Source organism: Dysidea avara, chromosome 15 (genome assembly GCF_963678975.1).
Source record: "Dysidea avara chromosome 15, odDysAvar1.4, whole genome shotgun sequence".
Classification (NCBI taxonomy): Eukaryota; Metazoa; Porifera; class Demospongiae; order Dictyoceratida; family Dysideidae; genus Dysidea; species Dysidea avara.
The window spans coordinates 11,915,363-11,928,362 of NC_089286.1; the positions used below are offsets into that span (position 1 = coordinate 11,915,363).

At 37.7% G+C, this 13,000-nt stretch overlaps 1 protein-coding gene and 2 long non-coding RNA genes across 3 annotated transcripts; 2 read left to right on the forward strand and 1 right to left on the reverse strand.

The window, feature by feature from the left end:
* The first annotated feature begins 214 nt into the window (after nucleotides 1-214).
* LOC136245890 (uncharacterized) lies at nucleotides 215-1,127 on the forward strand. Its single transcript, XR_010696171.1, has 5 exons — nucleotides 215-305; nucleotides 355-427; nucleotides 478-712; nucleotides 768-913; nucleotides 975-1,127. It is a non-coding gene; the product is annotated as an uncharacterized lncRNA (long non-coding RNA).
* A 3,563-nt stretch (nucleotides 1,128-4,690) lies between these two features.
* On the forward strand, nucleotides 4,691-6,119 carry LOC136245776 (uncharacterized). The gene is made up of 3 exons (XR_010696119.1): nucleotides 4,691-4,712; nucleotides 4,777-4,897; nucleotides 5,886-6,119. It is a non-coding gene; the product is annotated as an uncharacterized lncRNA (long non-coding RNA).
* A 2,496-nt stretch (nucleotides 6,120-8,615) lies between these two features.
* Nucleotides 8,616-9,483, reverse strand: LOC136245278 (uncharacterized). The gene is made up of 2 exons (XM_066036767.1): nucleotides 8,710-9,483; nucleotides 8,616-8,636 (listed from the first exon to the last, which is right to left on the reverse strand). The coding sequence occupies exons 1-2, from the start codon at nucleotides 9,481-9,483 to the stop codon at nucleotides 8,616-8,618; spliced, it is 795 nt and encodes a 264-aa protein (XP_065892839.1).
* Nucleotides 9,484-13,000: the final 3,517 nt, after the last annotated feature.

Here is a 13,000-nt window from a genome sequence, read left to right on the forward strand (position 1 = left end):
GGGATGGATTTTCTTCCTTTAAACCTAAGTATTTATTATTATTAAAGCTTAACAGTGGCTTGCACTGAAGGTCTGACAGCAAATTTGTATTATTAGTGATCATATAATTATGCTAAGACAAAATTTCATTATAATACTCAGCATATTGATCAAGTAAAGCCTAAATATGAAGGGGGGGGCTTCAGCCCCCAAAGCCCCCCCCCGGATCCGCCCCTGAAAGTGACTCGCAATGTTTATATGGTCTATATTTTTTTTCTGTCAACAGTTAAACAGTTTGTGCCATACTCAGACAGTGCAAAAATCAAGTGAGTACACTGTAAATGCAGCAATACTTTAACCACTCTGTGTTTGTAGGGATCTAAACAGCCAGACCATTACTTATGGCTAAGGCAGCATCACACAGCATTGCCATTAACATAGACACCAGGTGTGATGAATATTCAAACTGTAACCTATCTTTACAATATTGTTTTTCAGATATTGAGCACTGACTATTCCTCATATATCATACTGTATGAATGTACCACTCTATCAAAATGCACACTCAGGCAGACTCAACTAGTGCCCTAGCATCAAGTGAGTGCTCATTACAACTGCAATTAAATGTCACTATGCATATGCTGTACCCTGTGTACGGTGTTTGTAAGGAATAAACAAGCCAGACTACCTCTCAAGACAATGTCACAAAACTTGTCGTTAACGAAGATGCCAGGTGTGATCAAATTCAGACTATAAGATCTGTGTTTATATTTCAATATTTTTCTCAGGATTTGAGCTGTGACAACTGTTCTCATTATTCTTCGTAGGGTTTGGCATCATATCCTGTATCAATACTTCTACACTTGGAGCCTTGTGCAATTCATTTTTGGGTAGCTATAATGAAGTGTTGTGTCTATCACTGAACTTTCAACAGGTGAGGAGTCAAAATTTAATTGTATGTAGTAGCTACACTCTGTACCACTATCTTTATGTAGTTTTGAGGTGATCAACATACCTGCAACAATACTAACATAGCTACAGTATAGGAGAAAGATGGAACTTGGTTACTTACAAAACTCTATTTATGCTGTGTGTGCTTTTATCTTACTTTTGTGTAACACTAAATTTCAGCTCATCTGTAAACAGCACACCTGCTATAATAGCACACTAGGGTAAATAACACATGTGCTAAAACAGCACACTTGGCCAAACAGCACGTGTGCTAAAACAGCACACTTATCAAAACAGCACATGTGCACTGTGCTAAAACTGGAGACATTACTTTAGCACACCTAAATGTGCTATTTTAACACACCTGTTTTTACTGTGTATACCTACATTTAAAAAGAAGCCATTTGATTGGTTAGAAATCTGTGTACGTGAATTTCGGTTTAATTAACCTCAAAAATTCTCTACCCGCCCATGATTACGTGCGATTGAGCATTTCTTGGAAATCACGATGACTGACGAGTGACCAGCCCGTGCTCGTCGTAGCTATATGGACCGCATGGGCAAAATAATAAATTATAGTTGGGTTTCGTTACTTTTACATCGTTTGAAGCCTCACGTAAAATTACGTAACAACATTGCGTTAGAGGCGCTTTAATAAAGTAATTATTAAGCACTGACTGAAACCATAGATTATATATACTACGTACCCGGGATTGGAAACGCCGGTTTTTATCCAAACTATCCGCGTTGGAGCGCACCCTTATGACAGCGAAGCGCCTAGCCAGGCGAGTAGTTATTATTATTATTATTATTTATTACAGGTAATTTATAAGGCTAAACAGCCTGTTACACCTGATCAACAGGTAAAAAAAGTACAAGTAGACTAATTACATACATTTATACATAGTGTTAGATGAATATTGGTCAATCAATTTCTTAAAATCATCAACTGATGCTGCACATGCTACTTCTTGGGGTAAATTATTCCATGGTTCAACAACTCTTCTTGTAAAAAAAATATTTCCTGGCATCTGTTCTTGAAAAATATTTAAATAGCTTAAATGTATGACCTCTGGTATGGGTAATGGGTGAAAAAGTAAAAAATCAGAATGGTCTATATCATACTTATCATGTAGCATATTGTAGACAGCAATCATGTCACCTCTATAACGTCTATAATGTAATGATGGCAAGTTAAGTACTTTCAATCGTTCCTCGTAGTCAAGATTTCTTATAGATTTGATCATTCTAGTTGCTTTCCATTGGATTTTTTCTAATTTTTGGATGTCTGTTTTATAGTGAGGTCCCCAAACCAAGTTACCATATTCTAAAATAGGACGTACTATTGATTTGTATAAACATGTAAATGAATCTACAGAAATATCCGAAAAGGTCTGTTTAATAAGGCCAAGAAGTCTATTAGCCTTATTAACCACTGCCGAACACTGACTATGAAACTTGAGATTGCAATCAATCAACACCCCCAAATCCTTTTCCTCATTTACCTTAACAATATCCATCCCATCCATCTTATAACAATATCTTGGATTAAACTGACCTATATGTAGTATTTTACATTTAGAAATGTTGAAAGGCAACTGCCACATTACTGACCATTCAATGCAAGCATTAATATCATCTTGCAGGGAGGATATTGGGTTAGCACGACTAATGCTGGAATATATTTTTGTGTCATCTGCAAATAAAAGAACTTTATTCCTTAATAATGATGGCAGATCATTGATGAAAATTGTAAAGAAGAGAGGACCCAAGACTGATCCTTGAGGTATTCCACTTATTACATCACTCCAACCAGACATTGAACCATTCACAGAAACTCTTTGTCTGCGTCCTTTCAAAAAGTCTTGTATCCAATTAAACAGATCACCTCTAAAACCATATGCATAAATCTTTTTGAGCAACCTTTCATGAGGAACAGAGTCAAAAGCCTTCTTAAAGTCAAGGTACAAAACATCTACTGAATTACCACTGTCCAAAGTCTCTGTCCAATCATCAAGTGCACACAGTAACTGTGTCATACAAGACTTGCGAGGGAGGAATCCGTGTTGACATGGTGACATCAAATTGTTGTTAAACAAATGCTCTAACATTCCCTCACGAATAATAGATTCGAAAACTTTGGAAACAACAGATGTTAAACTTACAGGACGGTAATTACAGGGTGAAGATTTGTTTCCTTTCTTGAAAATTGGGATAATAGTTGCTACTTTCCAGTCTGGGGGTAGTCTACCCTCGCTTAATGACTTCTTAAAAATTATAGACAGAGGTATGCTTATTTCAGCAGCAGCTTCCTTCAACACTCTGGGGGGGAGCTCATCAGGTCCAGTAGCTTTGCTAGAATTTAAATCACACAACTTTTCTTTTACAATGCCTACATCAATTGCTATGCCATCGAGACTAGTTACAAAGTCACGGTCTTGAAACTCAGGGATGTTATCCATGGATTCTCTGGTAAATGTGCTGGTAAAAAACTTGTTCAACATTTCCACTTTACCTTCATCAGTTGCTGCTTCAGTATCATTAAGTGACTCATCAACCAGGGTAGGAATGGAGGGTTTAACTCTGACCTTAGAATTTACATATCGCCAAAAAGCTTTAGGGTTGGTCTTCACTTCCTTAGCAATTCTCATCTCGAACTTAGATCTCAAGTCACGTGTAAGGCATCTAAGCGAATTTCTTACTTCAGTAAACCTAAGATGATCCAAATGATTGCCAGTTCTATGGAACCTTTTCCATAATGTTTCCTTCTTATGTTAAAGATCAATTACTTTATGATTAGTATATGGTAATTTTCTACATTGGGGTTTATGGTACCTTGGGATAGAGCATTCCATAGCAGACTTAAAATGTTGCATAAAAAAATTCCAAGACTGGCATACATTTAGATCCTGTAATTCCGTCAACCAGGCAGTTTCGTTAAGGAGGTTTTTAAGCTTCATATAATCCCCTTTGTTAAAATTGTAAGATAGTACATCACTGGACTGGTTGATAGTTATTGGAGAACATGAAAGAGAAATATTCAAACACAAATGATCACTCAACCCCAGCCCAGAAGAATATTTGATGGATTTTACTATGTTCTCTTCATTGGTAAGTACTAGGTCTAGTACATGGGGGGATGAACCTGGTCTGAAACGTGTTGGCTCATTAACATGCTGAAATAAAACACATTCTTGTACTGTATCATAGAATTCCTGCTCATACGAATTGCCAGAAAAAGTATCATCACTCCAATCAATGCCAGGCAAATTAAAGTCACCAGCTATCAATAAATATGGTGGTCTTGACTCTAAAACCTCCTTAAATACACAACACAATTTGGATATGCTAACATTGGGATCAGTAGATGGTGAACGATAAATAGTACCAATTAGTAAATAGCTGTAGTTTAATAACTCTATTTTAACCCACAACTGCTCTTGAAATTCAGTAGTAAATGATACCTCCTTAGAATTGAGTGAATCAGTAATATAAATGATTATTCCTCTAGGGCTGTTTTGTAAAGGTGCATCAGGATCAAAATTAGTATAGGAAGTGTAGTTGGGAATTTGAAGTCTAGGAGATAGGATTGGGGCCTTTAATGCTTTAGGTATGACTTCAACTAACAGTATGATATCAGGTTTATCTAAATCAATAGTTGAATTTAGCTCATCAAATTTATTTAATAATTGATCACAATTAGTATAAAGTACTTTTAGGTTTCTTGACGCATTGAAGGAACTATCATGAAGTCATTTTTAGTTGATTCTTTTCATCTTCTTGTGAGTTCATAGCTAGCTAATAGAGATATAAAGGCTACTTAACTCAACATTTCGTATTTCGTAGGTTTACTAAATGAAGGCATTATTTGGAGTTAGCTGACCAGGTGAGCTCGACAGGAATGGGCGGTCAGCGGCGAGGTCACCAGTTCTTTGAATTCTTACTCAGACCATGCTCAGACACAATGGTACGTACATTATTGTTACAGAGCAGACAGCACACGTGATATGGCAAGGGAAATTACAAAACAAATTAAATTTTTATGCAATTACAAAATTAGAGTGCATTTCTAGATGGAAAGTAGCCCTTAGAATAGAAATTTTACTGGTGTGAATAGGTAGATGAGTTTGGGAGAATGAAACAATGACATTGATGTTATAGCCTGGTGGATCTTTCCATTGTAATGAAATAGTTGAACCATCCAGTTGGTGTCTAAAATTGTATCAGAATCTACCAATGATTGAAGTCTTCTGGTTATTGTTGTTTTATCATAATGTAATTTAAGCACACGGGTCACTAATACTGCATGCTTGTGATGTAACCTCGTGACATGTCAAACAAATGGGCAGACCATTTCTCCCCTACCAAGTGACAAAGAGAAAAAAGTGGTCTGGCCTAACGGTATGGGTACCAGTCTTAAAACAACTGTAGCATGTTCCATTGACGAGGTAACAGTAACTGTAGCTATGGTTGCAAGTATGGTGCATTTCTTGTACAATATTACGTTGTAATACAATTAACCATTGTGGGATTCTTCCATTGCTGAGGACAAGCTAAGTGTCCAGAATTACCTGCCCTACTTACCTTAAAGTGAATGTGCCATAGTAGTGACAAGAGTAGTGGTGATAAACGTACACGGCATATCTGCTTAGCAGAGTGCAGTATATGATTACTGTGATTTCCCTCTCTTTTGACTGTTGCATTGTGAATACATGACATCAATGTGTTTGATGTACAGTGGAACCTGTCCTAAGCCGGTCACCTTCAGGCCAACATTTCTTGACGTTTGCTTTATACAATTGGGTTAGTGTATAGCTGCCTTACTAAAGGAATTAAAGTTAGCCAATTTCAAGAGGTGACCTTTCTATACAGGACAGGTTCCACTATACATTGTACAATGTTAGTGTTGCATTTGCTAATGTAGCTCAATCTTTATATGTAGACTGTTTTTGTAGGTCAACAAAACTCTTCCTATGCTGTGTCTTTCTACCACTTGTCAAAGGATACAGTGACAGTGCTTGTTGCTGTGAAAGATTCATCTCACATTGAAACTGATAGGATTTTTGTAGTGGACAAGTTGACTATAGAAAAATTATATAATTTCTATGCTGTACCAAGCTCAGGCTGTTCTTAGTAATAAACTAACAACATGACGGTACAGCACAACAGTGTATGTTGCAACATATTGCTAGAGGGATGGTTGTATGTATCCAGCAATGGAGTCGGGTATGACATGTCACTTATCTAGACTCTGTAGTTGCTGTGAATACATGTAGCTAAAACAGCTACTGCCGTGAAATTGAGTATGGTGGTAGGATGTAACATACTCTATTACAACATTCATTATGTACACTCAATTGACTTTCTGTTCCAACACAGAAACATTGTACACTTGTCTCAATCAGTGCTCCATGTGACTATCAAATGTTAAAGCTGTGTAGCTATTAGTAGGTCTTCTTTGGATAAATATTTTGACTAGCTGAAGTATTATTCAATTTTGAGAGCTGTACAGTACCACTCTATACGGAATTGCCTATCATTTTAACTTCTGAAATTGTCCGGTTTACAAATGATTGAGACCAGAACACTTAACAGTTTTACCATATTCTTGTAGAGGGGGTAGGAACAAAACAGCTAAGAAAGGGACATAATTACTTAGCTAGTACCACTTGGGTAACTAAATGTTAACCTCGTATACATTTTTGTGGGTTTGAAATGCTCCCACTACACTGCACACTCCCGATAACTTTTTTGAGTCCATCGACTAAATGGTTTAGACGCGACAGAACAACGAATTCGCTAGGTACGAATCTCTGGCCCCGGTAGGCGCCTAAGTAGCTATTAACCTACCAGTATTAGTGGCTTTAGACGTATCTCAACCTGGATATTAAGCCTTCTCCTTCGTCTTCTACCATTCAAACACTTTGAAAATGGGCGGTTATTTGGGGGGTGCGCTCCAACGCGGATTGCTTTTAGCAAATGTACACGAGTAATTGGATCACGTGTCTCCGTTTCCAATCCCGGGTACGTAGAATATATAATATAAGGTACCTGCTAGCATAGATACTAAATACATGATGGATTGGAAACGCAATACATTTTACGGTTACGGGCTCGATACGGTCACGTGATTTGTGGCAACGTTACCAAGTGTACAAACTGCAGTTGTTCTTAACACTGAGACTACTATTACAGGTTTTATAAAGCGTTAAATCATTGCTAAATGATTCAGCTATTTATTGGTTTGTGACTGAATTATGATTATGATTATGATTATGATTAAATACGGGTAAAGGCACAGCCTGCATACCCGATCAATGCAGTAATTATACAAAAATAACTCTTGAATCAATTAAATAACTTATACAAAAATAAATCTTGAATCAATTAAATGACTATCTAATAATGATTTAAAAGTGTTAATCGAAGAACTATTTACAACATAATTAGGCAAACTATTCCAATTGTTGGTGATTCTATTGATAAAGTAATTAGATCTACATAATAGTCTTGAGCGTTCCTTAAACAATTTGAATTGATGCCCCCTGGTAATAGATCTTGAGTACGTATATATATCAGTAAAATCGGTGGTGAAATAATTGTTAAGAATTTTGAAAAGAAATATTAGATCACCTCTCAAACGTCTATAATGAAAAGATGGCAAATCTAGTTGTGTCAACCTCTCTGAGTAAGATTTGTCTTGAAGTTGTGGGATGAGACGAGTAGCCCTTCGTTGTATCTTCTCTACCTTTCTGTTGTCTAGAATATAATGAGGCCCCCAAATAGGATTATTGTATTCCAAGATAGGTCGAACTAATGTATTGAACAGACAAGTTAGCATGGTAGAGTCAAGGTATTCAAATGATTTCTTAATCAAACCAAGTACTCGGTTAGCTTTGGTAGTAACTTGAGTGGTGTGATGGTGGAATTTGAGCTGATCGTCAAAAACAATACCGAGGTCGCTGTGCGTTGCATTGATGTCAATAAATATTCCGTTGAGACAGTAAGGACCATAGTGGTGGGCTGGGCCGAAGTGAAGGTGTTTGCACTTGGAAATATTAAAATTCAAAAGCCACTGTTGTGACCATCTTTGAAGTAAGTCTAAGTCACTCTGTAATGCAGTATAGTCTTCTCTATTTCTAATGACTCGAAAGGTTTTTGTATCATCAGCAAACAATAGCACCGGACTTGATACAATTGATGGTATCTCATTTACAAACATCGTGAATAGTAGGGGACCCAGCACAGAACCCTGGGGGACACCACTAGTAACTGGAATGGTGGAAGATTTATGGCCATTAAGTACAACTTGTTGCACTCTGTTAGATAAAAAACTTTCAATCCATTTTAGCACATTTCCATGAATACCAAACGATGTTAACTTTTGCAATAAACATCGGTGTGGAACAGTATCGAAGGCTTTTTAAAATCTAAGTAGATTACGTCAATAGAATAGCCCTCATCAAGATGATGAGTTAAATAATCCAGCATCAGAAGCAATTGAGTGGAACACGATCTTCCTGGTATGAAGCCAAATTGATAGGGAGACAGTAAGTTGTTTGTGGATAGGTGGTTCAGTATATGATCTTTGACAATGGATTCCATTAACTTGCTGAAAATAGAAGTGAGGCTGACTGGTCTATAATTGCAGGCCAGATTCCGTGCACCTTTTTTGTGAATAGGTGTTACATTGGCACACTTCCAATCTGAAGGTAAAGTGCCACTATTTAGCGATTTATTAAACAGGATAGATAATGGTACAGAAATAAATTCACTTACAGATTTGATAATAGTTATAGGCCATCCGTCTGGTCCAGAGGATTTATTACTTTGTAGAGCTATTAGCTTGCTGAAAACAGTTTCAGGAGTGATTTCAATGGAGTCATCAAGGAGAGGGGAACTAGTTGAATCAACTGTTGGAATACTTGTGGTGTCCTCACAGGTAAATACACTAGAAAAGTATTCGTTAAAGTGAGTAGCCATTTCAGTATCGGAATGTATTGCAGAACCATCCGAGGAGACCAACTCGGTAACACCTGGGCGTACTTTTGTCCTAGAGTTAACATATTGCCAGAATGCTTTAGGCCTAGATCTGACACCTTGAGCCAGATTCTTTTCGTAGTCTTTTCTAAGGTTACGAGTCAAGCTTCTAAGCTGATTATTTACTGATTTAAAGTTTGCAAGGTCTATGAGAGAACGGGTCGAGAGGTACTTTTTCCAAAGATGATTCTTTTTCCTTTTCAAACTAAACACTTCAGAGTTACTGTATAGGCTTTTCTTCTCCTTGGGCTTGTAAGTAGGAACACAATTGTCAAGAGCATCCTGAAAGATTGACCTAAATTGCAACCAAGCATCGCTCATATCAAGGGGGTCCAATAAGGATACCCAGTCAACATCACCAAGAGTTTGCTTCATTAGATCAATATTTGCCGCTCTTGTATTATATTTCAAGTTGTCAGTCTTCTTCGGCTCCAAATAGCACAAAAGATCAAACTGTATACAAATGTGGTCGCTATTACCCAAGGGTGGAAGATGCAACAAGTTTGTAACCATATTCTCTTCGTTTGTGAATACTAGATCGAGTAGGCTTGGAGAATCACCCTGTCTAATTCTTGTGGGCTTGTTGACATGCTGAAACAAGAATAAATCATCTACTGAGTCGAGAAAAGGTACTATATGAGAATTAGTAGTTGAACCTGAAAGGTCTGACCAAGTAACTTCTTTAAAGTTGAAGTCGCCACATACTAATAAGTGAGAATAGTTATCGAGTTTGGTAAATAAATTACAAAGAGATGAAACACTAGTACTGAGATCACCCGTAGGACTACGATACAGACAGCCAACTAACAGTGAATCAGATCCACAAAGTTGAATTCTAACCCATACTTGATCTTCAAGATCAGGTGAGTGAAAAAAATACTTGATGAGCCTGCAGCTTCTCAGAGACAAATATTCCAACTCCGCATATGTGAGAAGTGACAGGGGTATATGTGTTTGGATCAAAGTTAACGTAAAGAGAATATCCAGGAAGTGCCAGTAGAGCTGAGCTAACAGTAGAATTTGGTGATTTAGGAAGCAATTCGGTAATAATAATTATGTCAGGGGGGTGGCTACCTGTAATTTGAGCGGAAAGAAGATCACGCTTATTTAAAAACTGATCAGCGTTTGTATACAAAGTTCTACTTATCATTACTGAAGAACCAGCAAGACTTCTATCAGGAACAATTAGTAGCCTGCTGAGTGTTGGTGGTTTCAGCAATTATATTTACACGGAGTTGTCTCTGTGAAATAATGCCATTACGAATTATCAGATTAGTTTCTCCATTGGCCTTCCTTTGTTTTAACTCGTCAACAACCCTTTTGTGCTTAGCACGTTCAAGTCTTGTTCTATCAGGGACAAGGTATACTTTGTTGTACTGTTCGTGTCGCTTCAGAAAGTGAGAATGAGAGAGCATGAAAGTCTTGTCGTCAACATCTTCAACAGTCAATAGTAATGGTCTGTGTTTATTAGGGATCTTTGGTCCCAAACGAATAGCCTTGGTTACATCCAGATCCAATTTGAAAACTGTGTCACTTAGGGCCTTAAATGATTGAATATCAACGTTTCGGTCAGTGGACTCCGGGAAATTGTATGCGACAATGTTATTTTTCCTTCGATCTCTATCTGCCATCTCATCTATAATGTCTAAAGCATTACTAGATGGACCAGCTCCTTGAGTGATGGATTGAGCTGGAGCACCAGTGTCCATGTTAACAGCAGACTCAACAAATTTGGAGGATATAGATTGCACTGAGTTGTGTAGTGTTTGTTGTTTAATAGTCAAATCAGCAATTTTCTCACTAAGGTCAGTCAGAGTCTTAGATAAACAATTCTGTTCCGTTGCTGTGCTGGTTTCAGAGCTGTCAGCCGGTGGGAAAAGTGCTTTACTAATTGAACCGAACATAAGCTGCTTAGAGCGCGTTTCACACTTATTAAACTTACAGTAGTACATAACATTTTCAACAGTGGATGTTAATTGAGTAAGCAGTTTATATTCGTCTTTACTTAGACCTTCGCAAGATGCGTGCAGCCACGAACAGCACAAATCACATTGAACAGCCTCACTTTTTTTAGTACATTTCTTGCTGCAATGACGGCAAACATCTACGCTCTTACTGGAATCGTCAGGGGAATCCTCTGGTCTCTTTCGTTTGGATGGATTGTTTCCCAGCGATGCCATCCGCTTCAGAGTCTACTTTCAGTTCCAATTGTTGCCAACTGAGGGTGACCAGCAGCTGCGAATATACGCGAACGAGACAACTGTACGTACTGAAAGCAAACAAACCTTCCTTTGTACCGTTATCTACACACTTTTCACCACGGTACCACAGCTTATTTAGGTTGGAGGTGATGAGAGAGAAGTAGGTCATACAGCCTTAGCGCGTCAAAGAAAATCTGAAGGTTAGTCGTTTCGTACAACCGAAGGTGTGAAGGAAGGAACGCGAAATTTGTGTTCAAAAACTACTGTGGGGGTTTTAGTACATAGGGCGTATTACGTACGAAGTTTTAGAAGTGCTGAACAGTTTCGCCACATCGTAATGAATACAAAATAATTATTTTTAGCACTGTACAGCAGTTACTTTCCGTAAGCGAAGTGAAAGAATGGCTACATGACGGTAATAACTGTGGGGGTTTTCCTGGCTTTGTGAAAACAAGTCTAGCGATACATGCTATACTAAAGAAACGTTCATACCTTCGAGAGTGCTAAAAAAAGGATGAACGAATTAAAAAAGACACCTGTTTTCGAGAAAACTCTGGGCGAATTCGACAAAAATGTATTGTGCCTATTGAAAATGCTGCTGTGCCTCGTAAATGTCATCACGTGACCGTATCGAGCCCGTAACCGTAAAATGTATTGCGTTTCCATCCATTATGTATTCAGTATCTATGCTGCTAGGTACAGGGTAAAAGTCGCACTTATATTTCATTCAATTACAACAATATTTACAAATACATACAACGAGAGATTGTGCCGGTCATGCTGGGCGGATTAGCTACGTGTCTTATATTTCATTCAATTACAACAATATTTACAAATACATACAATGAGAGATTATGCTGGGCGGATTAGCTACGTGTGGTGTGCCTGTGCGTCGGGATAACAATGGATTACCATGCGTGGACGATTAATCACGAAGGAAAACGTAAGCGAAACTGATTATTATAATATATATATATATTATATTTATTACTGTGCAGCAATCAAAAGATTATAACGCACAGGTGTGATCATAAAAGTTACTTAAGTTATTACAAAACTCATTAAGGGTAGAGGAATTAATTACATCAGCAGGGAGTTGGTTCCATAATTTGATGGTTGATGGGAAAAAGGAAAATTTGTGGAATTTCACCCCTACCCACTCACTCCCAACTTACAGACACCATGTGTGTAGTTGCATGAGTGTTTTTCAGGCTACAGAACTGTAGACCTTCAGCTTGTATGCTGTAAAACTTTAATAAATAAATAAAACTTTTACATTATGATAAAACACTGAACAGATCTGAGGGGCTTTAACAGGTCACAGTGGAATCTTTGTAGTGTTTTATTGATTGCAGTTGCTGCTTCAAGTGCCCTCTCCTATAACAAATTATGTGGTGCAATCAAGAGATTGATTTGTATCGCAAAAAAAAATTAGTTTCACCCTATTTTAATCCATGAAAATTTAATGCCACAAACATTTCTTGCCTTGTGGTACTTCTATTGGTAAGGTTATGTCAGCCATTGCTCAATAAATATGCATATTACATTGCAAACTGACAAAGTTGACCTTTTGTGGAGGACAAAATAGTAAAAATCAACTGTAAGAAACTACTGATCGGTGCTTCAAAAATGAACTAACAAGAGAATACCTTTTCTCCCCCAACCCTACAACTTTGCCTGTTAGTGTCCCTCTGCTTGCTAGAAAACACCGGACAGGCCTAAGGGAGTGTCTGTCACCCTTGTAAATACAACACTGGACAAGCCTTAAGGGAAATATGACACCATTCAATCAAGGCAATTGGATTTAGTAGAGATTAATGGCCACTCCA